The 25,770-nt window shown below is 59.9% G+C and overlaps 1 protein-coding gene across 1 annotated transcript; it reads right to left on the bottom strand.

The window, feature by feature from the left end:
- Positions 1–1,196: 1,196 nt before the first annotated feature.
- TRIM8 (tripartite motif containing 8) lies at positions 1,197–23,851 on the bottom strand. The gene is made up of 7 exons (XM_084290153.1): positions 23,230–23,851; positions 22,228–22,878; positions 5,123–5,218; positions 4,326–4,559; positions 3,912–3,943; positions 3,519–3,634; positions 1,197–2,813 (listed from the first exon to the last, which is right to left on the bottom strand). Exons 2-7 carry the CDS (start codon positions 22,795–22,797, stop codon positions 2,206–2,208), a joined length of 1,656 nt encoding a protein of 551 aa, XP_084146279.1. The 5' UTR covers positions 22,798–22,878; positions 23,230–23,851; the 3' UTR covers positions 1,197–2,205.
- Positions 23,852–25,770: the final 1,919 nt, after the last annotated feature.

The following is a 25,770-nucleotide window of genomic DNA, read 5'->3' as shown; positions in this document are numbered from 1 at the left end:
CCTCCTCTCCCCCTTCGGACCGAGCCATCCATCAACAAAACCCCAAAAACCTTCGGGTTTCCCCTCCTGTCAGCCCTACAACTCCTCAGCCCACCCGGGCGAGGCCATCGTGTCCCTGCGTGCCACCGGAGCGATGCTGTGGGACCGGGTGCTCGTGTCCCCCTCGGGGCCGGGGGACAGCACTGGGGCCCCAAAACGGGCACCTGCGGTTGTGGGGTGCTCCCCATGACGAGGCACGGGGCAAGGGTGAGGATTTGTCTGGTGGAAATGGGCTCGGTACCATAGGGGACGGGGAGCTCTCGTCTCTCTCAGCCCCGCTTCTCCTCTGTTTTTGGCTCTCCTGAGTGGTGAGAGGGAAGCAGCACGGAGGGGATCCAAACCAGAGCGAAAAGGAGGCCATTTGGCAACCGAAAACCCAAAAACCAAACAAGCCCAAACCTGAAGAGAACGACAGAAAACCCCTACCGGCTCCCCAAAGCTGCTCTTTGACCATTTTTCCCCAGATTAGGAGCTCGCCCCTTGCGGCCCCAGCCAAAGGCTTCCTCCTCGCCCTTCCCCGCCCCGGCCTGGGGCGCTGCCAGCGGGGACGAGGCCTTGGGGACCAGGTCGGGCACCGTCCCCATCCCATAGTCCCACAATGGGGATTGTTCTGGAGGCCGTGGGCAGGACGCGGCCCGGCCGGCCCCACGCCTGACTCACATCCTCGCGGGCTGGGAGGGAGCCCATGGAGTCACCTCTCCGGCATCCCCCAGGGGACACCAACCCCACAAGGGCTGGGACGCGGCACCGGCGCTGCTGGCAGCCACCCCGAGGCTTTTTGGGGTCCCCAAAACCGCAGATGCTGCTGGCGGCCCCGTCCAGCCTCCCACACGTCCCCCAGAGCCGGCCAAACCCGAGGCCTCCTCCGAGCTCGGTGGAAAGGTTTGGGCAGGAAGGAGCCTGGCGGCGCCGAGCCCGCGGCGTAAATCACCGCCTCCACGTCCCGACGGGGCCGCGTGCCCCCACGCTGCCTTCGGGGCTCCTCTGCGGAGGGTTTCAGCCCCAAATTAGAGCAGAGGAGGCCGCCAGCTCTGCGTCACGATATCTCTGTCCCCCCTCGGCCACCCCGTCCCCAAAATGCCCCCCGGGTTGGGGGGCAGCCTCCTGCCAGAGCTCCCGTTCGCGGGGAAGAGCCGCAGCCGAGCGAGGCGTTTGCACTAAGTGATCACATTTATTTGAATATTTTTTTTTCTTTTTTTTTTTTTTTTCTTTTTTTTCTGTGTGTGTTCTAAAATTGGTTACAGAATAAATACCTGTGCCTTATAGCAGGAAGTCCACTTTTTTTTTTATACAAAGTGCTTGTTACAGGAAGTTGCATCAGCGATACGTTGGGGGGGGGGGGGTTGCATTTCGGCAACGCTTCCCCTCCTGAAAACTAGAACAGATTTTTTTTTTATTTATTTATTCGTTTTTTTTTTTTTAAAGTTTCTTTTCCCTTTTCTTTTTTTTTTTTTTTTTTTTGTGCATTAAATTTCCTGCCATTGTGTATTTACAAATCTCTGAAAGAAGGAAAAAAAAAAATGCCAATATGCATGAGAAGTGGCCTTTTAACACAAAAAAATCAGCCTTTAAAAAAAAAAAAAAAAAAAGTAACAAACCCAAAATCTACACGTATCATTTCATACTGAATCAATGATAGATTTTTTTTTTTTTTCTTTTTAAAAAGGGGAAGAGAGGGGCTGGGGAAAGGGGGAAAACTGAACCAAACCAAAAAAATGAACTCAGAGAAGTTGAAACGGAGAAGGTGCAATTGTCCCTTCTGAAGTTTTCCGAAGCCAGAGAGTAGCAAGTAGGAGCGTGACGCACAGAACCAGACGCCCGACTGAAATCCCCATCGATTTCTTCCGTGTAATTTCTCCCTCGTCTTTTCCCAGCGAGGGACAGGAAGGACTTTCCAAAATTAAATTAAAAAAAAAAAATAAAAGGAAAAAAAAAAAACACAAAACAAAACATTATTATTTTGTTTCAAAGTGGAAAGGGAAAAAAAAAAAAAAAAAAAAAAAGAGATGAGAGAGAACAACCCTCCCCAAAATCCTGGAGAGGCACGAGGCGGGAAGGAAACCGGGTTTGATTGGAAAGAAAAGAAAACAAAACAAAGCCCAAACAAAGCAGACTCCTCTCTCTCCGAGCGCGCCATCAACCAGGCCTCTCCGGAGAGTGTGGCTGTTAACTGGTGACGTAGTGTTTGGCCGACGGCTGGCCGTAGACCCGATAGAAATCCTGCCGCCCGTGCTGCTGGGACGCGTCAATCCATTCCCGCACCGCAAGTCCCGGCAGCGACTGGGGCACGGCGGGCGCGGGCGGCAGCGGGTGCGAGTACTCCTGCGAGGAGACCGTCCAGGGGAAGTGCCCCGAGCGCGGGTAGGGCTGGTGCCCGCCGTGGTTGGACACCGAGGAACAGTAACAGTTGTCCACCGAGCAGACGAGGATTTTGCGCCCGCCGTACTGGGAGAGCACGGACTGCTGAGATGAGGTGGTGTTGGGGTAGTGAGATGGGTTGAAGACGGAGCCCGAGTGCACCGGCTGCGGGCCGCTGGGAAGTCCAACAATGTGCTGCGTGGAGCTACAAGGCACCATGGCTTGTGCGGACTGCCCCTCGCCGGCCGAAGCGCCCTGGCTCATGTACTGGCTCGCCACAGTCCCGGACGATGGCTCGAGGAAGCTGCCCTCGGGGAAGGCGGTGGAGTGCTTGCGCTTCTCCGCGCCGGAGTTGCTGACGGTGCAGGGGTACATGGGGATGCTCTGCAGGAAGGGGACGGGGGTGCTCAGGGGACCTGCGGGGGGAACAGGAGAGCAGGAGCACGTCAGGTTTCGTCCCGATGGCCCCGGGGACGATCTGCTGCGTGTCCCAGCCCCGTGCACCATGGCACAGCTCCTTGCCAAGAGTGGGGCGGACATGGGGTGTCCCAGCCACCAGCCTGAAGCTGCACTGAAGCCCCAAGACCCACGTCCTGGCCCTGCATGAGCTGAAGGCCCCCAGGCTGCCCTGCTGCTGGTGAACAGGGCGCTCACCCACCTGCAGGTGAATTTGGGGACCTCACCAGCAGGTTCAGGCTGGCCCCAAGTGCCACTCTCTGAGCACGTGCACAGGCTGAGCCCCACACACAGCTCGGTCCCAGTCCCAGGATGAGCAGAACCCCAAATCCCCCGAGAACAGAGGACCACGAAGCCTCCACGGGATGTGATCAGCTCCCAGGCACGGGATGGGGGCTGTGGGACCACATCGGTCCCTGTTTGTCCCTGCCCGTGGTGTGACCCCTGTGTCCTCCTACAAATCTTTCTGCCCGTGGCCAGCTTTTGCCGTGTCACCCCCAAACACACCCACTCCACAGCATCTCCGTGTCCTAAACCTGGCCGCAGAGGGGCTCCCGGGGGTCCCTGCACCCCAATGGCCCTCCCCACCCCCTCGCACTGGGACCCACTGGGAGGCAGCGAGGGCCTGTCCCCTGTCCCCCCCATACCCCCTCGGCTTCACCCACCTTCCAGCAGCTTCCTGAGCTGCTTCTCCTTCTTGGCGATCTCGTTCAGGAAGAGCTTGGAGTTGAGGTGCCCGATTTTGGGCGGAGGCAGGCTGCCACCTGTACAGTTCTGGGTCCTGTTGGGGACCGGGGGCGGAGAGGAGAGGTGAGGGACAGAACGCACACAGGGGAGGGTCTGGATCCCCCCCGGGCTCCTTCCCACACACCCTCCAAGGCCAAATCCCTTCCCCCGGGAGGCAGCAGGGACCTGCCCCCATCCACCACCCGCACCCTTCCCCAGCGGCTCAGGGCAGCCCCGCAGCCCCCCGGCAGCTCCAGCATCCCCAGCCCTGCTCCACCTCCACCCCACAACGTTCCCCTTTCCCCCCAAACACGCTCGCCCCTTGTGCTTACCTGTCCATTAAGATTTTCACAGACTTGGTGTTCTAGGAGGGGAAGGAGAAGCCTTGTCAGTGAGGACAGGCCCTGCCCCAGCACCCACCTCCCCTTCCGTGTCCCCTTCTGGGTCCCCTACAGCACCCAGGGCTGTGCCTGCCTCCAAACACTGTGGTCTCATGCCTCCTGCTGCCCTCCCCATCCCAAATGAGCCCCAAATCCAGCAGGACACCGAGCCCCAAACCCCTCTGTCCCCACAGCCCAGGCTGCTCCGTCCCAGCTCCATCCGCAGCGTGTCCTCATCCACCCCTCCTCGCCCTGACCCCTCAGGAGCCAGCGGCAGAGCCAACACGGTGCTGTCCCCTGCTCCTCGCCGTGCCCCACGCCGTCCCCGCAGCACCAAACCCTCCCGGAGGCAGCAGCAGGGCTCACCTTCATGAAGTTGATGTCCTCGGTTTTGTCGAACATGACCTGGACGGAGCTGAGGAGCTTCTTGGCCTCCTGCATGCGCTCGTTGAGGTGCAGGACCTGGGCAGCGTTCTCGTTGCAGAACTTGGCCTGGGCCTTGTCCAGGATCTCCATGGTCTTCCGCAGGTCCTCGTCCAAGATCTGGTGCATCTTCTCGTACTGCAGGCGCACCTCGTCCTTCAGCTGGCTCACCTTCTCCTGGGGGGCAGGAGCAGGCTCAGCCCCTTGGCACCCCCGTGATGCCCCTGGGTCCTTCCCCAGATGCCACAAGCTGCAGAAACCCTCCCTGTCCCCATCCCATCCCCACCCCGGAGCCGTCCGAGCCCCATGCTGGGGACACACCATGCTCCTGACCCCTTCCTCCACTCCCCGGGAGGCCAAATGGGGCTTCAAGGAGCAAGAGCCCACCTTGTTTTATCGGTGTCCCAGCAAAACGCCCTCTTGCAGCTCTCACCTCCTGGGTATTTCAGGGATTTATGGGGATCTGCACCTCCAGACCCTTCCCTCCCACTTGGGATGAAGCTGATGGCTGTGCTGAGCTGAGGGTGCGATGTCTGGTACCTAAGGACAGCTTCCACCCTCACCCAAACACCCAAGGGGCTGTAGGGCAGCCCCAAACACCTTTTTTTCCCCAAAAAGTACTCCTGCCAGGGCCGAAATGGAGACAGCGAGTACAGCACAACCAGCTCCTCCACGCCAAGCAGCTCCAGTCCCGCTGCCCACCCCAAAACCCCAACCCCTTCAGGGTGAGCTCCCCTCACCTCCACCAGCCGCTTGTCCGACTCCAGCTTGTAGAGCTGCTCCTCGATGTCCTGCTCCCGCTCCTCCAGGCGGTCCTGCTGCTTCATCAGCATCTTCTGCAGGGCACGGAGAGGGCGGCACGTCAGAGGCGAACCCGGCGGCCCCACGCAGCCCTGGGCACCTCGGGGGACGCGTGGAGGGGCTCACCTCCTGCCACGGGTCCCTTCTCCTGTCCCTGCCGGCGTCAACGCCATGGGGAGGGACGGAGAGAGGTGGCACCGAGCCCGTGTTTCCCCCCCAGGCCTGAGAGGCTCTCGACGGCGGGGGCGAGCCGGGAAGGAACAGGCAGCGCGGATGAATTTCGAGGGGATTATTGCTATTATAAACCGCCGCTCGGGGATTTATAATCAAGTAATTAATTCCTGGACTAGGCGGGAGGGGGAGGGGGGTGCAGAGGCACTGCTGGGATTAATTGCAGCGCAGGGAAAGGCTGTCACCTCCGACTCCGCTCGGGAGCAGGAATTTGAAGCCTTCTCCCTCCTGTTGTTTTGCTTCAGGTCTCGGGCACCTCCAGCCCCGGCGCTGCTGCGCTCGGCAGCCGGGTCAGCCCCACACAGAGCAATCGCCCTAAAAGCAGCTCCCAGCACTAATAATAACAAGGAGCTAAAAAAAAAAAAAAAAAACAAAACAACACACAACACCATCTTCCCACTCACAGCCGCGCTCCACATGCGTGCACGGTGCCCACACACACACGGAGGACACGCAGACAGAGCACATCCCCCAAAACGGGGCCTGGGAGGTTTGCTTGTCCAAAAAAAAAAACAAAATAGGGCTGAAAACATGGCACAGGAGCTCCAGCAGGAGCTGTGGGTGGTGGGCCCTTGATTTTGGTGGCCAGCACATCCCCTGTGGGCACCATCCTCTGCACCGAGCCGTCCTCTACGCCTCCCTCCCTGCTGCGAGAGCCTCGCCGTCTCCACACCCACAGCCAGAACCACCCTACAACACCCCCTGGACACGAGATCACAAATCTATACACAACTTCATAGCTCAAGTTCACTCAGTAGCCTCCCACAGCTGGAAAAAGTGACCGAAATCCAACCTAAAGCTGTAGAAACCTAAGAGGTTTCCAATAGAGGACATGCAGCGTGTTGTGTGTTTTTTTTTTTTTTTTTTTCCTATCTCACACTTGAATCACTCTCTTGATTTTAGGGTGATTTAAAACCATACGTGCCTGAGATTGCTGCGGGATGGGAGGGCTTCTCACCCACGGCAACTGAACCCTTAACAAGACACTCGGGTACGAGCTGCCCCTGCTGGCTCCGAGGAGCGAAATCTCATTGTCTCTGCAGCGCAGGCTGAATTCCTTAGGTATTTTGAAAAGGAAAATATATCCCTTTCCCTTCCATCCCCTCCCAAATCTGGTATTTCTGAAGTCATGAACTCCTCCTCCTCCTCCAGGATCAGGATTTCTCAGGGTAATTTCTCATATTTCATGCATGACCTTGGTGCTGGGAGAGCTGCGGCTCTCTCCGCGCACGCTCTTCGCGCGAGCCCTTCCCAGGCTCCGTGATCGCAGTTTGTCTTCTGAGGTGCTGGGACTGCACCAAAAGGGCCCCCAAACGCCCTATATCGAGCAGCAGGAGTAAAGCTGAAGGAGATGTGAGCACGGGAGGGTGGTCGGAGGCCTTCCAGCTGCGGGGTTTGGAGGAGAAAATCAGCCCCCAGAAGGATTAGCCCCAAATCCCCAGAAGGGTCCAGCCCCAAATCCGCAGCTATCTCCCACCACAGTTGTAGACGGGGTCCCCCCAGCACGGGGGAGCATTGTCAGCCCCCCCCAGCACGGGGGGGCAACGTCAGCAGAGTGGATGTCAGCTAATCTGACAAATCATTAATAAATTAATCTGCGGCCGGGGTAATTGGCTCTTCTACCCCAGTCCCAGCGAGACAGCGCTAATTGCTGGACACTGGCTTACCCTGCTGGAATTAAACATAATCGCCCCCCTCTCGTGGAGAAATAGAGAGGAAAAGGGAGATGATTCTCCTCCACCCATCCTCTCCTTATGACCCCGTCCCGCTGCTGGCAGTGGGAAAAAGTGGGAAAGCAAAACCCCCGGCCCCACAGCCCTCGTGCCCTAAAGAAACCCAGACAAAGTTTATCCGTCCACCAGCCCTCCCTGACCCCCCAAACCCATTGGGGCTTTCACAAACGCCCTCAAAAAGCCCCACAATGTGGAGGGGAAGCCCGGCTGGCCCGAGGCAGCCCCTGCAGCTGGGGAGCTGGGTGCTGGGCTCCCCACATCCCTCCTTCTTCCCCCGGCTGTGGTGAATGGGGACATTGTCTGTGGCGGCCGGAAAGCCAGGACGGAGGGAGCGGGGCGGCTGGGGAGGAAGGGCGAGGAGGAGGAAGGTGGGCCAGGCAGCGGAGGAGCCCTGAAGGGCAGATGCCTTTCTCGGGAACGGCTCCAGACACCTGCAGCTGGGCCCAGGGCCCCGCATCAAGGGCGCTCATTGAGGCCGGCATCCCGGCGCGGAGCCGGGGGGCTGCAGCCGGGCCCCAGGTCACAGCCGCTGAATGCTAATGCAGCCAGCGGCCCCGGGGTGGGGATGCCAGAGCCAATTTTCGCCTCCCCTGGCTGATTTGCTGCTCCTCGGCCCCGCTCTGCCGGCAGCGGGATGGTTTTCTGAGAAAAAACCCACGGGTGGAGGTGTCCTGATCCGTCCTGAGGACGTGTCCCCTCCCCAAAGCCAACGCTGCTCTTCACAGAGTCCCCAAAAACAGGGGACACCCCAAACCCGGCAGGGAAAACACCTGAAGGGCAGGAGGGAAACCTCCCAAGATCACCGTGCCCCATGGGGACACCAGGGGAGCCCCACAGACCCCACACACCCCCGGGACCACCACCCCGTATGGCTCCTGCTGCCAGGCCCGGGCAGGAGCAGCTCTCGACCCCCCCTTGCTCTGCTTTCAGGAGGCCGATCGGCTTGCAGAGACAGGAAGGAAATGTTTGCTGCTCGGGGTTTCATCTTGCACGCCTTTACAGTAACCACCAGGCAGGGGGGGGGCTCAGGACAGAGCTCGAGGCCTTCCCCCCGGGCAGAAACCAGGCTGCGGCAGGCCCCATTGCTCCCAGGACAGCCCCAAAAGGGGTGCTGGGGCTGAGCAGCTGCTTGCCCGGGGTGGCCTGGCCCTTCCCAGCCCTTCCTAAACCATCACAGGTGGTGAGAGCCAGTTTTTGGACCCACACGAAGCCAACCCATGCCATGGGGCCTCCCCTCCACTTCAGCAGCACCTCAGCACCAGGAAAGCTCAGGGCGCTGAGGTATCCTACAAAGTTTTGGGGCTCGGATCCGGATCCCAGCTCTCTCAGTAAGTGTTTCCAGCCCCTCGAGACCTCGGACTGACACCAACACCTGGAGGACATCTGGGCCCTGCTGACAAACATCACCATCGGGCCCTCATGTGCTTCCTCCCCGCCAAAAATAAAAGCTGGGCCTTGCAGCAAGGCTGCCGGCCTCAAAACCCCGGGTTGAGGTGCTCCAGAGCACCGGGACCCTGCGGTCTCTGTGGGGAGAGATGGGTTTGTACCCCTGGGAGGGGATGGGGGAAGGTGTCCTGCCCCAGGCAAAGCCCTTCATCCAGCCCTCAGCCCCGGGGAGGGCTGTGGGGACGGGGAGGACCCCATTCACCAGGCTTCACGGTTTTTCAGAGCCTAAGGAACCGCATGAAAAGTCCTGCCCCTTCCGCGTGCTGTGCTTGCAGCTCCTTGAAAGCTGCTCTCAATTTCCGTGTGAGCTACAGGAGCCCTCCTTAACCTTCTTTTCTCCTTCCTCAGTCCCTGGTCTCGTCGATCTGCTCCTTCCTCATCGTGAATCCAGCTGAAAAATTAACTGAGGGAGAAAAGCAGCCTGCTTGCAGCCTTTACCTCCCCAAACCCAGTCTCATCATGCTCCTGAGTCCAGGCACAGAGGGGTGTTGGGTCAGCACCGTACCTCGGACACATCACAACGCCCTGCTCCTCGCACGAGCCCTTTTCCACGCTGCTCCACCACCCCTGAGTCGTTCCTTCCATAATCCCCATGCAAAAATAAACAGCCTTTGGCAGCACCCCCAGTCCTGCCTTGATCCGCCGGCGTCCCAGCTGCTGGATCCCAAAAATCTCCCAAACCTGCTGTGTTTGGTCCCGGCCAGCGGTCCCCAGGCTATGACAGGCGGGACACCTCACCTCCCAGAGCGGCCATCCCCTAAAAACCCACTCCCATCGCCCGGCAGCCAACCTGCCCCCATCTGCAGCCCCTGTGTGGTTGAGAAAGCCTCGCTCCCTCTTCCAAATAAACATCTTGGATTCGAGATCCAGCTGGCCTGCGTGATCTCAGAGCCTTCTCCCCGCAGGGGTGAAACGCAGCCAGCCTCTCCCACCCTCTCGCCGAAGGCTGAGCCGCCTCTCCCCTGCCCGAAGACCTCTGCTCGGGGCCCAGCCCTGCCACGGCGAGACCCCAGCCCCCAGCAGCAGCCCCCTGCCCTTCCTCACATCCCACCAGCTCAGCAGGGTGGGCAGGGGCTGATTTCTGCTCCCCGGGAGCCAGCCCGAGGACACAGACCCTCGAGAAAGTCATCGAGGGCACCCCGATGCCAGCTACGTGCAGAGGTGACAACAAGAACTCCCCGCTTTGATTTAAAGGCAGCAATTTTTTTTTTCCCCCCCCTCCCATCCGATCTAGTTAAACTTCCAACTGCTCAAGGCTATTTTAATTTGTACTGGGAAGTTAAATCAACACAAACAAGGGCAGAACGGGTTTACACGCACCTCTATTACCGGCTAGCACAGCTCCATTTCTCTAGGCAGCTTTTTTTTTTTTTCCTACTAAAGATAAGGGGGGGCCTTGCTGGTGCACCTCCGACTGACAAATGGAGCCTGAAAGTGACTCGGGAGTCAACGCCTCCCCGCAAGTCAAGGTGACTCCTGCACCAATCGGCTGGATTCAAAGAGCTTTGCAAAAATGCAGATCAACTAACAAGATTTATAAAACCTGTTAGGGGCTTAGAGGCCGCTTAATTCTCCGAGGTGCCGAGGAAAAGTGCCTGACTTGCACGGGAATGGGTAGGGCTTGGGGAGGTGGCTCCCTCAACCTTTGGGTTGCTTCAAGGAAAGGGATTCAGTTTCTCCTGGAAAGCAGGGTTTGACGTGAGACTCAAAGCCCTGGCTCCTCCATCACTCACCCTACAGAGAAAAAAACAAAGTCCTGCTGCTGCCTGCAGCCGTCACCAACATTTACCCCAAAGCCGCAGCAGAAATCTGCTGCTCCAGCTAAGCGGCGACAGAAACCACCCCGAGGAACACGAGACTTGGAGATTCGGGGCAAAAACCGTGGGGAAAAAAAAAGGAGAGAAAGCAAACTAAAAGCCCCTCGTGGTTTAGGACCGAGGATGCTCGAGGAGCAGGGCACCACCGAGCTTCGTGGGGAGCCGGCACCGCGACCGCGCCGCCGCCTGCTCGCAGGGAAGCCGCTGGGTTTTCTCCCTCGCCCATTTCATTTTTTAATTTATTTATTTATTTTTATTTTATTTTTTTTTCCCCCTTTGTGAGGCGGCTGTTGAGAATCTGAAAGCCCGGATTATAATCTTTATGAATCCCATAGTTAGAGCGTGCTGAACAGCAGCCCAGCAACACCAGATGTTCAAACAAAGCTGCCAACCGACAGCTGTCTGCAGCTTGCAGCGTGTTTTTACTTTAAAATGCAAAATGATACCAATCTATATTAAAAGAGAGACGTTCGGAGCCGTGCGATAGCAGCTGAAGCCGCGGATATTGCTCTTTCTTGCAGGGTGTGGCAACAGAAGGAAAGATCTCAGAAACTTACTGCTTAAGCTGCCCTCCCAGCCCCCCCCCCCCCCCCAAAAAAAAAAAAATCCTGGCCCCTTTCCTAATGGGAACGAGCCTCACGTTACTGCTTGAGTGCCGTGAATGTACCAGTGCGTGTCCAAACAAGCCAGGAAAAAGAAAAATGCAGCATGAACAAACACCGTCTGACGGAGGGTGCCAGAACGAATCTGGGCGCTGCGGAGCCCGCACCTGGCCCCGAGCGGCGCAAAGGGGACGCAGGGAGCTCCTGCCTCGGCCACCAGCCCTTCCCAGCACACGCTGGGGGGACAAACACGGAGCCTGGCCGGCTTCTGGAGCAGGAGCAGCTCCGAGGAGCAGGCATGAGGCGTTACACCCTGCGACAGAGCCACAGCCAGGGGTTTGGCCTCGCTGTCGCAAGCTCAGCCCTTTGGGAGCCACCAGATTTTGGAGGTGGGGAGTCCTGAGCAGGCTGGGCACGGCACGGTGCTCGCTGCTCAAAGAAATGGAGCAGAGGGCCCTGGCTTAGCCAAACGTGCCGTCCCGCATCCCCCACCAGCCGCGGTCACAGGAAATCCTTGGGATCGGTCCCAGCACCGCCTCATTGTGCCGCGAGCGGCCGCAGCATGAATGAATCACGGCGCCTCGCCGTGACACCCAGCTCCCAGCAACGGCCTCGCCATCAAAATATTTACGTTGCAAATGAGTTCAGAATGGGACCGAATCCCCTCCCCGGCTCGCTGACACAAAAAGGCCGGTCTGCCCTCGCACCACGCAAGCCGCTGGCTGGAGGATGAGGGCGCAGGAGGCCAGGACCCGGTGCTTTGGCGGCGCCGGACCCGAACCCAGCTCTGTAACAGCAACACCCAGGTGGGAACTACGAGTCCCCACAGCTCCCTGCTCCTGCCGGAGCCCGGGAGCCACGAGGGAGCATGCTGGGACCTGTAGTTCGCCGCCAGCCGCGCGCCGTAAAACACGTCTGGAATCAAACAGACGCCAGGCCCCCAGCTCGTGGCGCGACGCCAGCGGCGGCTCCTCGCCGGCAGGCGCTCGGCGCGTTCCCAGGCGCTGCACGAGCCCCTTCCCGAGGGGAGCAGGGCACCCAAAAACCTGCAATCCCCTCGCAGATGGTGCCGGGGGAGCCCCGGGAGAGGCGAGCCCCTCTGCTCGCGCTCCCAGGGCTTCGTTTCGCTCCTGGCGCTTGCCGGCAGCAGGCATTACTTCACGCCACGGCCGGGCTTCCTGGCGGGGAGGAAGGGGAAAAGGAGCCCGGGGCAAAGGCAGCCGGCACCTCCAGCTCCCGGGGCAGCTCCAGGAGGAGGGCACGGCCCCTTCTCTCATCGCCCTCACGCTCGGGAAGGAAACCTCCCATTTCCTAGCCCGCCCCGCCGAGCCGCCACGGAGCGCGTACCCCTCGCGGGATGCACGGGAAAAGAAAAAAAAAAAAAAAAAAAGGGGCTGGAGTTTATTTTAATTCGCTCTTGCAAATAAATCAATTCCACCTTCTCCATCTGTGGTTGTGGCTGCTGCTCGCCGTGGGAAGGTGCCCGGCTCCGGCTCCCACGGGAATGGCCCCAACGCCAGCGCCCGAAAAACCGGCGCGACCACGCGCCCCGGCTGCCCATCGCCTGCCCACGGGTGGCGACAGGCTTGTGGTGCCGGTTAATAGATAAAAACAGGTTAAACAATGCATTCGAGGAGTCATTCAATAACGCCGAGCTTCCCAAATGGCTCTCTCCCATCCCCTCCTCAAAACCAGGCGGTACCCGCAGCACCAGAGCAGCCTCCTGCTTCGCCACGGCCGCTGCAGCCCCAAATCCAAATCCAGCCCCAAAAGCCTGGCTGGCTTTATTTTTGTCCACCCCGCGTCCCCAGCGGCGTGGGGAAGGTGGCGGGGTGGTGTGTGGGAGACCTGAGGACCTGCTCCACGTCAGGGGGACATCGCCGGTGGCATGGGGTTCGGCTGCAAGCCCCACCGTGGTCCTTTGATGTGCTGACTGGTGCTCCTCGGAGGACGCCTGTCATTGGTTTTTAATCTCGCCTGATTACGGGCCAGCCTTTGACATTATTGATCCCTGGCCCCCGAGGTGTCATTTATCTCCCAGCTCTGCTGGCACACGGGAGCCCGGCAGCTTGGAACCCGGCCGGCTCCATCCTTCCAGGGGGCGAGCACCCCGCTCAGCTCCTCGTTTAAAGCCCCGTTTCCAGCCCTGAACGCGATGAATTTTGCTGGCTGCCCTTCTCTCCACGTCAAATGCTGCAGAATCGGGTGCAGGGGGCAGCCGGGGCCCAGCAGAGCCCAGCAGAGCTTTCCTCGGGGAAATCTGAGGGCAGCGGGACCTGGCATTTGATCTCCCGACTCAAACCTCCAGCTCCTCGGGTCTCCGGCAGCTCAGCAGCGTTTTATCAGGCTTGGCAGCCCGAGGTGCCTCCAAAGCCCGCCGCTTCCCTCTTTCGCTTCCATTATCCTCTTTTAGAGGGGGACGTGGCGCAGCACAAAGGTTAAGGACGTGCCGAGGGCCACGCGGGACGGGGCAGCACCGGGGACGGGGGAGCCATTTCCAGCCGTGACCACGCTGCCATTTTCTACAGCAGCAGGACCAGCTCCTCGCCCCCACGGAGAAATCACCAACCTCCTGGGCTACCTGGGGGCTTCTCCTCACCTTCCTGCACCCCTCACACCCCCGGCTTCCTCCGTCACCCGCCCGGGCTGGCAGGAGGCTCCAGCCTCCACCTTCCAGCAAAAAACCACAACATTTCCCTCAAATTTCTGCCACGTTACCGGGGACAGCACCAAGGCTGTCTCCTCGGATGCTTCTCGTCTGTCTCTCCAGCAGAGCCGGGCCTTGCCTTTTGGGAAGAAGGAACATTTCCCGAGGAAGGAAGGGCCCCGGCGGGCGGCTGCACGGCGCAGACAAGGGCTTTGCTTGCGCTTGTCGCCTCGCTGTTATTTATTAGATTACTGCAAAAGCACCTTGATGGATGGAGATCAGTGCTGCGTGTGCTGACAGAGAGCGGTAGCCACGAGCCAACCTTGGGGAGGACCAAGGGCAGAAGCGTTTGGGTGGGGGCAGCTCGCCGGGGATGCTGCACCACCCCCAGCAGGGCCAGCCGTCAGCAAAACCAGCCTGAGCCTCTGCTGCTGGCCCCCAGGAGAGCCCCCAGCTCAGTTTCTCTCCCTCAGGTGGCACCCCTGTCCCTCTGCCCAGACGCCGGGTTGCTGCAGAGATCACGCTGACCTTTTCCTCCCCCGGCGTTAAATAAAATGCCACGAAGCCCCAGGCTGGAGGGCGAGCCGTGGCTGCGCCTGCCGGGCTCACATCCTCAATGGGTGATGGGTTTGGAGAGGAGCGGTCCCTGCAGGACACACACACGGCATCATTTCCAGCCCCCTGCCCCAAAAATAACCCCAAAAGGCGCCCCAATTGCCCTGCTGGGGCAGATCCTGCCCCCCCAGCCCTACAAAAACCCAGCTCCAACACAAGCAGGGCTCGCTGACCCCCCAGCCACACCGCGCAGGGGAGCTGCAGGAATTCCCTCCCGGCTCCAGCCGCCCCCCTCACCACAAGGGACCTGCCACGACCCCCGAGGGCAGGCGGGGAAGGGGGGGGAGGCACTTTGTCACTTTGTCCCCCCCCCCCCAAAAAGGGACCGTGCCGGGGACGGAGACCTCGCGGCGCATTTATTCCGCTCCATCCACCCGCCAGCCGCGCGTCGAGGGGCTTTTGCCGGCGGAGCCTGGTGCACCAGGACCCGAGAACAAAGGGAGGCACCCGCACCCCCATCCCTTTGTCTGAGCGCTGAGGAGTTTCACCTGCAGGGAAAGCCAGCTCCCACCCCAAAAAGAGCCGGCGGGGAGAGGGCCGCGGCCCCCTGCCCGCGGGAGGACCGGCAGCCACCCCCCTCTGCTTCCCAAATGCGTCACCGCTAGGTCCAGGAGCCCAAAACATTGCCATAAAAACAGCCGAGCGTGTGGCTGAGCACCACAGCCCGGGGCTCAGCTCCTCGGGGCACCAAAACCCAGGAGTGATGGCGAGGGGATGGGGTGGCAGCTTTCCTTCCTGGGGACGGGGTTTCAGAGCCGCACATCGGTTTTGGATCAATCGGTTTTGGATGAAGCTGGTGTAGGGCGAAGGAAGCTGCCGCCCCCATTAGGCTACGGGGGAATTTTCTGCCCCTTTTCCCCAAGCTCCAGCTCTGGGATGGAGCTTCGAGGGCACCCAGGGAGGCGAGCAGGAGCCGGGGGGACGCCAAGCGAGCAGGGGACGCTGCGCGCAGGGGTGGGTGGAGGGAGAAGAGGGCAGCTCAGCCCTCCCCGAGCCCCGCGTCCCCCCGTCGGCCGGCCTGACAGCGTTTACTCATATTTCAGAGAGACACAGCCATCCGGAACGGCGCTCCCTGCCAACTGCCTCATCTGGAGCCATCCCCAGCTCGCTCCCTTCCAACCCGCGCCGCAGACGGGCCCCCCCAGAACAGCCACCGAGCGAGGAACCGAGCCGGGAAAGGTAAGGGGAGAGAAACAAAAAAACACTGAAAAGGGGGGGAAAAGGGTGAGAAATTAAATCATTTTGTGCTTTTTTTTTGTTATCCTCTAGGCCTGGTGCACCAGCTCGCTCTGTGAGCGTGGTAGGCAGAAGCCACCGCCGCCGAGCGGCCGGGCGCTGCCCCGAGCAGCGTTGCTCACGTTACCATCACAAGCAAATCACAAGGCAGCGAGGGGACGAGCACGATCCCCTGGCGAGAAGGGGCCAAAGCCGTCCTTATCAGGAAGGATCCGGCACCGGGAGGCGCTTCCCGGAGTTCATCTGGAGGACAGATGTACGGTCTCTCGCGTGTGTCCCGCGTCTCGTGCTCGCGCATCACCACCCAGCCCCGCCGATCTGGGACCAGGCTTCTCCTCCGGCTCCCAACCTCGCTGCCTTCAGCCCTGCTGGGCGATTTAGGGCTGGCTGGCCCCGCTCTTCCTCCTGTGGAGGAAAGGGAAGAGAGAGGACACCCCACACCAGCCCTGCCTCCACCGAGCCATCGTCCCCCGACTCCGACCACGGCAGCGCCTCCCTGCTGCGAAACGCCCCGAGCTCACCAAGTCACCCGAGGCTCGGGCAGAGCCACAGCATTTTATCTTAAAAGACCAAAAAAAAAAAAAAAAAAGCGAGGCCAGACCAGATTCCGCCCCAGAGCCTGCGTGGCAAAGCAGAATCTTGCTCCAAGTGTTTATTTATAAAGCTGTACGTACATGTACGTTTGAATCCTGACAGAATTAATTCTGGCATCCAGCTAATTCAAAGCATTCCTCCCCCCATCACACTACTGTTGCAGGCCAGCCCAGCACAGAAGCTGATTATAAAATGCTGCACTAGCCAGGCATTTCTGCAAAGGCTTGTGCTATTGAGCATTCAGTCTTTCCTTGCTTGGCTATTTCATTGTTTCGGTGGTCGCTCCCTCCTCTCTTGCCCTGTGTTTCCTGGTTACTTTTGTCCCCTGCTCTGGAAGCACTGCTGCTCTCAGCCCCATTTCAGTGTCAGGTTTAAAAAAAAAAAAAAAAATTACGTGAAATTAAAGAGCAGGCAAGAAAAAATTACCCCCGCGTAGCAGGGTTTCCAGCAAACAGCCAGGTAACAAGCAAAAAATAGGGCAGCTGCAGAGCTGCGGGCGGACCTGGGGGGCAGAAAACCCACCGCCTGCCTCCGAAGCACGGCTCAGAAATCCCTGTGTGGTCACAGGCTGTCCTCCCGAACAGAGCGGAGAGAGGTCAGGGCAGGCAGCAATGTAAGAGCCTCTTTATTCTTGGGCAGTTGCACGAAGCTGATCGCTTGTGCCCTTTGTGAGCCATGGAAATGTGCCTCCTCCGCCCCGCCCCTCCGCCACCCCGCAGCTCTGCCCTGCTCGCAAAGGGGCAGGGGCCCAGCGGCGGCGGCTCCGGGGGAGCCACGGGAGGGGAGGAGATGGGAAGAAGGTCCTGGGGCTCACATCTTCCCCCGAAAACTCACCCGGGGCTGAGGAGTAGGGTGGGGGTGTCACGCTGAGGTCTTTTCGCCTTCTCCCTCTCCACCAAGCCGGTGGGCGCGAGGAGAGCGGCGCGCCCCACACCTGTGGCCACGTGGCACCAACACGAATGTCACAGGTCAGATTTAGGCTAAATCAGGGTCTGGGCTGAGCAGGAGGCTCACCACCAGCCAAAGCTGGGGCTGAACCTGCTGGCTGGGAGACCAGAGCCAAGCCACCGGGCTGCCCGCATCCTCCAGCTCCGCTGTCACTTCTCTGCGCAGGTCTAGAGCAACCTGATGGGGCTAAGGGGAAGGAAAACGCTCAAGCCCAGCAGGAAAGCAGCAGGGAAAAGCCTTTAATCCAGACCCCGGGGAAGGAGGCAGCTGTTCCAGCTCAGTCGAAGAGCTGGGACCACGAGGACCCCACCGCTGCTGGGCCAGATGGGTTCCCACCACGGCGGCTGGGCACCCCGGGGTCTCCGGGGCGGCACAGGTTGCTGTCGGCTGGCCTTAAATTCCCTGCTGCCCCGTCAGCAAAGCACGAAGAAGCTTGAGAGATGGACGGCACGCTGCTAGGAAGCCGGCTAGGTGGGTGCTGGGATCGCCACCAGTGCCCAAGGCCCGAGAAGTCACTGCTCATCAGGGCAGCTTGACCAAGCGACGGAGTCCCAGGGCGCAACCATCAGTCCCGTTTAGGAGCCTGGCGCTGGGACGAGGCCCCTGGGCAGGAGCTGGGGACACAGGGAGGGAGAGACGGGGGCTGAGCTGACAGGGGAGGAGGCTGGGGGTGGAGGTTTGGCCCCGGGGGGGCTGCAGAGGCTCAGGTGGAGGGCGCAGGGAGGGTCTGTGCTGCTCCAGCTTCTCAGGACCTACCACCAAAGCAGCGCAGGGAGCAGGTACCCTCCAAGAGCTCCATGGGGAACGCCTGCCAGGCACCAGCCCACACCATCGACAAGTCACGAGAGCGAAATTAACGCCTGAGAACTCGGGCACCCGCGCTCACAAGGCCTCCAGCGAGCTGCGTGCCGCGCTCCCCATAAACAAGTCATCTGGAAAATAAGGAAGCCTGTAAAAATCCAGCCCGGCGCGAGCCACCAAACCTGTTTCGGAGTAAAACAACCTCCAGCAGCTCCAGCCAGCGGCCTGCCGGTGGGGACGACCCCAGTGCTGGGGTTCCCCAGGTCCCAGCTTCGCAGCTCTGGCACGGAGAGCAGCATGGGGATGGGGATGTGGCACCGTCCTCAAACGGGAAGGGGTCTCTGGTGTCTGAGCCATCCACCAAGGGAAAGCCGGTGGTGTTTTGGGGATCACCAAGTGCTCACCTCCCTGTTCTTCATAAAACACCTAAGCAGAGCTCCTCAAGGGGCTAAGGAAGGGAACCCCGACCCGCTGAGCACCCAGGAGCCTGGTCCTTGTCCCCAGGATTTGTGCAGGGCCAGCTCTGCTGCCACCCGCCTGCAGGAGGCTCCCGAAGGTCTTCCCGCAGGTCGCGGCACCCCAGCGCGCTCTCTCCCCCTCTCTTCATTCCAAAATGCTGGGGGATTTTCCGAAGGCAGAGGAATTTTCTCATGACTTCCACACGGTGCTGTGAGCGAGGCCGGAGAGAAAGCCGCCCCTGTTCCCTGCAACAAAACCGAAGCAGGGGCAGAGCCTCTAACTTAACCCCTTTTCCACTGGTGGCACCTTCAGCTCAAGATGTTCTCCTGGGACATCCTCGAGCAAGCTCTGATGCCCCCGCCTCAATCAACCACGTCCCATACACAGCTGGGGCGAACGTGGCAATGCCCAGCAAAGGTTTGGGCGAGCCCCCTTCTCCCATGGCTCCTCGGCTGCTGCCTTCTCACCTCTGCTTCAGCCCCAGCCACGCGTTTTTTCCCCATTCTGGGGTGAACGAACAAAAATCAGGCAACGCAACTACTTCAGCCTGGATGAACTTTCGGTTTGAACCCTGGAAGTGGGTTTCCCCGTGCATGGGAAGAGCAGGTGGGAGGCACCCGGCTCTGACAGCAGAGGCAGAGACGGAAGGAGAAAATGTCTCGTTTGGAGACCTTGACACAAAACAAAACGTCAAGAAGCAAAAAAAAAAAAAAAAAAAAAAAAAAAAAGAGGGTGGGTTGTTGGCTTTTTTTTTTTTTCCTCTCTTCTTTAAGCGCTACAAAAACAGGAAACAAAGGAGAAAACATCTCACAGGGGGGAAGGGGAGGTAAGCGTTTTATACGCCCACGAAAGAAAGATTAACCACATATTTTATTTACTGTTTGTGTTATGGTTGCACCTTCGGGTTCACCCAACTGTGAGCCAGGGCTCTGCGGGTTTGCGCGGAGAACCCAGTGCTGAGAGGTCCCTCTCCCCCAAAAACGACCCCAGCAGCAGCCCCTGGAGCAGGGAGCCGAAGCACGGCCAGCCTCCTCCTCCCTCCCACGCCGCCCCGCTCTCCGGCTTTCACCCAGCAACTGCTCAGTGGCCCAAATCACCAGCTGAGAAAGCACCGGTTCTGCCCCCGGAGGGTTTGGGGCCTCTTTTCCCCTGCCACGACACCCTCCCAGGTGGGCTGGAGGAACACGGGGCAGAAGAGGGTGGTTTATTTGAGGAGCTCTTGTGGGCTCCTGGCTTTTGGGGCCGCCTCCGCCACGGGGTTGGTCTCACGCCCCGCATCGCTCGCAGACAGCGGGCGGAGGACGAGGCTCCGAGCCTCCCAACTTTGACTCATTTCTCAATTCAAACCTTCCCGGAGGAGAGCCACAGAGGCACACGCACGGAACAAATCGCTCACGGCCGCCCGGTCCCAGGGCCTTCCCCCGATCTTTCCAGCCCTGCCTGGCTCGGATGCTCGGGGAGCGCATCCGCCGGCGGCGTGGGGCGAGCCAGCAGCTGGGAATCCCGTGCCCGACCCCAGCATGTGGGAAGCCGTCAGCGGCCGAGCGCACGCAGGATGGGACACGCAAGTGGCCTAATTCGGGAGCCGACGCAGCCGCATTCCTGGCCGGGATCGGCTCACGTGGCTCGCTGAGGATTTCCATCAGGGACCTGCCCAGGGCCACACAGCGAGCACAGGGCAGAGCCAGGAGCTCGCCAGCTCTTCATCCAGGGGCTCTGCCCGGTTTGCGGGGATGCTGCTCGACCTGCAGGCCCCTTTGGTTGCCCCGTTGCCCAGCTCCGGGCTGCCCCAACCTCTGAGCACCCAACGGCACGCTCGGAGAGACAAGATTATCAAGGCAGGGACGGGAAATTAAGATAACAGGGCGATGGAGGTACTAAGGGATTTTGCCAAGGTCACACAAGAAGCCTGCGGCCCTGCTACACGGGCACCTTCAGCGCCTGGCCATCCATCCTAAAATCTCACAGCGGGGCCAAAACTCAGCCCAGCCAGCGGCAGCGTTGCGCCAGGTCATTAGGAGCATGAATCTGCAAGGAGCAGCGAGCATCCAGCCGTAACTACAGCCACAACAACAACAGGAAAAAAAAAAAAAAAAAAAAGAAAGAAAAAACGCAGAGAGAGAGTGGGAATAGATGAGATCAAAGCGTCCTGGAAAAGGACCTGGAAAAACACTCTGGGTCCCTGCCTAAAGCTCCCGGGAAACACACGCACCAGCAGCCCCGGCCCGGCCCCGCGCAGTCCTCCCGGGGTGGCTCCTCCGCCCTGGCAGAGGGAGGCAAAAATGACTTCCTATAAATAGCAGCAGCAAAGCGCTTCTCAAAAAGCCTGCCTTGGGTCTTCCCCCTTCCCAGCGCGTTGTGGCGGAGCTGCTGGCACCTCCGTGGAGGTCTCTGGTTTTCCCCCAAAAAACCTGGAGAGGAAAATAACCTTCCTGTTAGCTCACGCTGGCGGCTCTCCGCGCACAGCCGCCTCCCCCCCTCGCAGGCCTGGCCATCCAATTGGAAAGTAATTATCCTGCAATTTTTATTTATGACTCTCTCTCTCTCTCTTTTTTTTTTTTTTTTTTTTTTATTGCTAAATGGTGACTCATTTTGGCAACATTAAAATACACAGGAAATCGTCCCCATTTTACAGTAATCACCATTCAATTCATTGTTAAATATTTATTCGGCAGACGAGCGCCGGGGCCTCTCTGGAAGGGTCGAGGCAGCGGGTGGGCAGCGCGGCAGGGAGGCACCGGGGGGGGGGGGGGTGGCACCGGGGTTGTCCCCGGGGCCCCGCGGTGCCCACCGGCAACGCCGGGGTCCGGAGGCAGGGTGAAAGCTGCTGCCAGATGGCGAGGCAGCCTCACTTTCCCCCAAACCCAGCGCTGCTGGAGGGACGGGGGCCGGTGAAAACGCAGCGTTTGGCCCAAACCCAGCCCCGAACCCCGATAGGAGCAAGAAGCCCCGAATCTCCCCGATCTGCCCCAAATCGCCGGCGTGAAGCTCTCCCAGCTCCGGCCTTACGGAGAGGGAGGGGAAGGCCGACATGGCCTCAGGGGGAGACGAGGAGGACGGTGGGAAGAGCCGGGCTTTGACATTCACCAGCCTTACAAAGCACAGGGCCTGCGTCCCCGCCGCGCGGCGGCTTTGTCACCCCCCGAGCCGACAACCCCAACCCCATTTCAGGGCGCCTCAGACCCGGGACGGAGCCCAGCTCGCCCCCAACTCCCCCGGCACCGCCACACGGCTCCATCCACCGCCGGATTTTAACGGGTTTCACCACACGGCCGCCAGCTGACCCTGAAGCGCGGCGGGGCCAAAACGGGGAGATTCCTCCCCAAAACGCCCTCTCCTCAGCACCGGGACCTCCACCCTGCCCCATACGCTGAGGGGACCCCCATGGATGGCCCCGTCCCCGTCCCCTCCCCGCCGCGCCCCGGCGTCGCCGCAATCTAACATGTCTGCTCCTGCCGACTTCCTCCTGCCTGCCCCAGCGCCGCCGAGGGCACCACGTCAAAGGGCCGGGGAAGGAGGACGGGGTTTGGGTAGGCCCTACACAAACACAGGCCTGTCGGGAAACAAATAGGGCACGCCACAGAGCAGCGGGTCCAGGAGGAAGAGGAGGAGGAGGAGGAGGAGGGAGAGGAGAGGCAGGCTGCTGCTGCGGGGCGCATCCTCAGCAGGGGTCTGCTGGAGGCTCCTTCCCTCCATGGTGGCAGGGAACATCCTTGCCCCATCCCAAGCGGGTCTCACGGTGGGACACGCTTGGGAGAAGGACCATGACGCCAGCCAGCCCTCGAACGCGGTGTCCAACACCCCGCCACGTGCATCCCAATCCCACCCACCCGCAGCATCTCCGCGCGGATGACGGCCACCTCCACCCCGAGGGCGGACGGAGGGCGAGGGCGCGCGGGCGAGGAGGGGACCTACCCTGATCTCATTGCGGCGGATCTCCACGTCGCAGACCGAGTGTCCCTGGTGGGCCCCGCTGTAGTAGCAGCAGAACTGGCAGACGGCCACCTGCTCGGCTTCGCAGTGGTACAGGCGGTAGGCGTTGTGCTGGGGGCAGCTCCAGGCCCGCACGTCGTCCGCCTCCACCAGGAGGTGCCCACGGGCCGTGGAGGGCTGCTGCAGGTGGGTCTGGACGTGGGACTGGCAGCACGGGGCCTCGCACCTCAAGCAGATCTTCTGGGCGGGCAGCGGCGGGCCCCGGCGGCAGAAGACGCAGTGCAAGACGGAGGGGGGCTTCTCCAGGTTGAGGGAGTTGAACTTCTCCACGATGTTGGTGAGCTTCAGGTTCTTCTCCAGGTTGGGCTTCTGGTTGTACGCCTGGTTGCACTCCGGACACCGCACCAAGCCCGACTCCTTGGCCCACGCCTCCCCGATGCAGCCCCGGCAGAAGTTGTGCTTGCAGGGCAGCTGGACGGGCTCCACGAAGACGTGCAGGCAGATGGGGCAGATGAGCTCCTCTTCGAAACAGTTCTTCCAGTTCTCGGCCATCTCTGCCGGCGGATTCTGGCCACTCTCCCCCCGCTGAAGCTCTCAGTTTGGTCTACAGATGGACGCCGGGGTCTCTCCTCCCTGCAACAGGAAGTCTCGGGGTGAATCGCCGGGCTCCCCCCCTCCTCCCCGGCACGCACAATAAATAAAAAAAATAAAATTAAAAAAACCCTCAGCGGATGGCAGAAATCGGGGAATAAAAAACGAGAGCCACGGGGCAGCACTCTAGGAATCTCAAGCACGAAAACACGGTATCTGTGTCATTTCATTAAAAAAAAAAAAAAAAAAAAGCACGGCAAACGGTTAAAAAAAAAAAAAAAAGATAAAAAAAAAAACACAAGGCGTGATACTGTAGGATTTACAACCCCAAGTCTTAACAACCCCCAACAGCAATTTGTCTCTTTTTATCCCCGAGGGCGAATCGAAACTTACCGAAGGTTGAAAAAAATCCATACAAAATCCAGCAGCAGGGTCCAAGTGCCATATAAACCTCCTAAATTTAGCGCTCCGGATTTGATTTTTCTTTTCTTAGGCTTGCAACCGACATTCAATATTTTAAAGGGACTTTTGTCCCCCACCAACCTGGCTAGCAGCTGAGAGCCCAGACTCGCTCTGATTTTTTTTTTTTTTTCCTGTATTTCTCCTCCTTCTCTCCCTGATGGGAGTTCAGAATCGGAGTCTTTTAAAGGAAACAGATCAAAGGGTTAAGCTCCAAAACGGGAAAAGGAGGAAGATTAAAAATAATGATTAAAAAAAAAAAATAAAAAAAGAAGAAGAATAATAACAACAACAGCGACGATGACGACGGTGAAAAAAGGAACGAATTCTCTCCGCGGCCCCGGAGGTTTGCTTCTCACCCGGCAGAGCGGCGAAAAAATAAAAAAAGGAAGAGGAAAAAAAAAAAAAAAAGACAAGAAAAAAAAAAAAAGAGAAAAAAAAGAGAAAAAAAAAAACCCTCTCGCCTGCTTCAAAATTGTGAGGTCTTGAATGGGAGAGCTGAGAGGGAAGACAGGCCAATCATTCAGACGAGATTCCAGCCCCGAGCCCAAAGCAACCCTCCCAGCCTCTGCCTCCGTTCATAAATAGGAATGAGAAAAGAAAATGGGTTTCGCAAAGGGAGGGAGGGAGGGGAGGGCAGGGAGGGGAAGGGAAAAGAGGGAGGGAGGGAGGGAGGGAGGGAGGGAGGGAGGGGGAGAGCCCCAGCGCCGCGAACCCAAAATCAACCTGCTCCGGATTCTCAGCAGGGGCTGGGGGAGGAAAAATATTAACAAAATAATGATAAAAAATGATAAATTAAAAAAAAAAAAATAAGGAGGAGGAGGGGGGGGGCTCCAGCCTAGCCCGCTCTCATTGCAGCCCCCCCAGCTCCAGAGCCGCCCCCGGAGGGAGCCAACAAAGGGGCCTGGGGAGAGGGGGGGGGGGGAAAGGTTGCGGCTGCCCAGGCTCTACCGGGGGGGATGCGGGGGGGAAAATAAATTAAAAAATTAAAAAAAAAAAAGGATTAAAAAATAATAATAAAAAAAAAAAAAAGCCCCAAGCCCAGACCCACCCGCGGCAGCACTCCGCCTCCTCCTGTAGCCGAGCGGGGGGGGCTCAGCCCCGCTGCAAACCTCACCCCCCCCCCCCCCCCCCAACCTCCTCCCTCTCCCCGGTGTCCCGATGCCGGTCCCGGTGCCCGGTGCCCGGGGGGGGCCGCTCAGAGCCCCCCGCCCCCGCCGCCTCCGGCCATCTTGGGCTGGCCCCGGGCCTCCCTCCGCCCACACCCGGCCTCCCAACGCCCTGGGCCCCCCCCCCGGCACCGGGACCCGGGGCTGGGGGGCTCGGGGGTCGGGGCTGGGGGCTCCGGGAGGCGGGGAGGGGGGGGAAGAGAGATGGGGCGAGGAGCTCAGCCCCGCAGGAGGGGGGCGGCCATGGGGGGGGGAGGCGCTGAGGGAGTGGAGCCGGAGTGGAGCCGGAGTGGGGCTGGGGTGGATCCGGAGTGAGGCCGGGGTGGATCCGGAGTGGATCCGGAGCGGATCCGGAGCCGCCCCCCCCCGCCTTCCCCGCCCCGCTTCCCCCGTAGGCGTCAGGCGGCTCCGCCCCGCTGCCGGGACACGGCGCCGAGCGGCCACCGGGAGGGGGGAGCGGGGGGTGGGATTGGGGTGGGATTGGGGTGGGGTATGGGGTGGGGATATGGGGTGGGGGGTGGGGATGGGGTGGGGTGGGGATGGGGGGGGAATGGGGATGGGATGGGGATGGGATGGGGTGGGATGGGGGGGGAAATGGGGATGGGATGGGGAGAGGATGGGGATGGGGGTGGGACTGGGGTGGGATTGGGGTGGGGTGGGATGGGGATGGGGATGGGGTGGGATGGGGATGGAGTGCAATGGGGACAGAGATGGGGTTTGGGGTACAGATGGGGATAAAGATGGGATGTGGTAGGGAGGGATGGGGATATGGGTAGGGTGGGGATGGGGATTGGGGCACAGATGGGGATAAAGATGGGATGGGGAAGGGTGGAATGGGGATGGGGATACAGGTAGGATGGGGATTGGGGTGGAATGGGATGGGAAGGAGTGCAATGGGGACAGGGATGGGGTTTGGGGTACAGATGGGGATAAAGATGGGATGGAAAAGGGTGGGATGGGGATTGGGGTAGGATGGGGATGGGGATGGGGTGGGATGGGGATATGGGATGGGGATGGGATGGGATGGGGATGGGGGGGAATTGGGATGGGGATGGGATGGGATTGGGGTGGGGTGGGATGGGGATGGAGTAGGGTGGGATGGGGATGGGGATGTGGGTGGGATGGGATGGAGATAGGAATGGGGATGGGGATGGGATGGGGTAGGGTGGGATGGGGATGCAGATGGGGATGAGAATGGGAATGGGGATGGGAGGGAGTGCAATGGGAACAGGGATGGGGATGGGGATACAGATGGGGATAAAGATGGGATGGGGAAGGTTGGGATGGGGATACAGGTAGGGTGGGG

This window comes from Netta rufina (genome assembly GCF_964035555.1).
Source record: "Netta rufina genome assembly, chromosome: 7".
NCBI lineage: Eukaryota > Metazoa > Chordata > Aves > Anseriformes > Anatidae > Netta > Netta rufina.
Note: the sequence above shows the minus strand (reverse complement) of the source record. Positions and strands in the feature narration are given on the sequence as shown.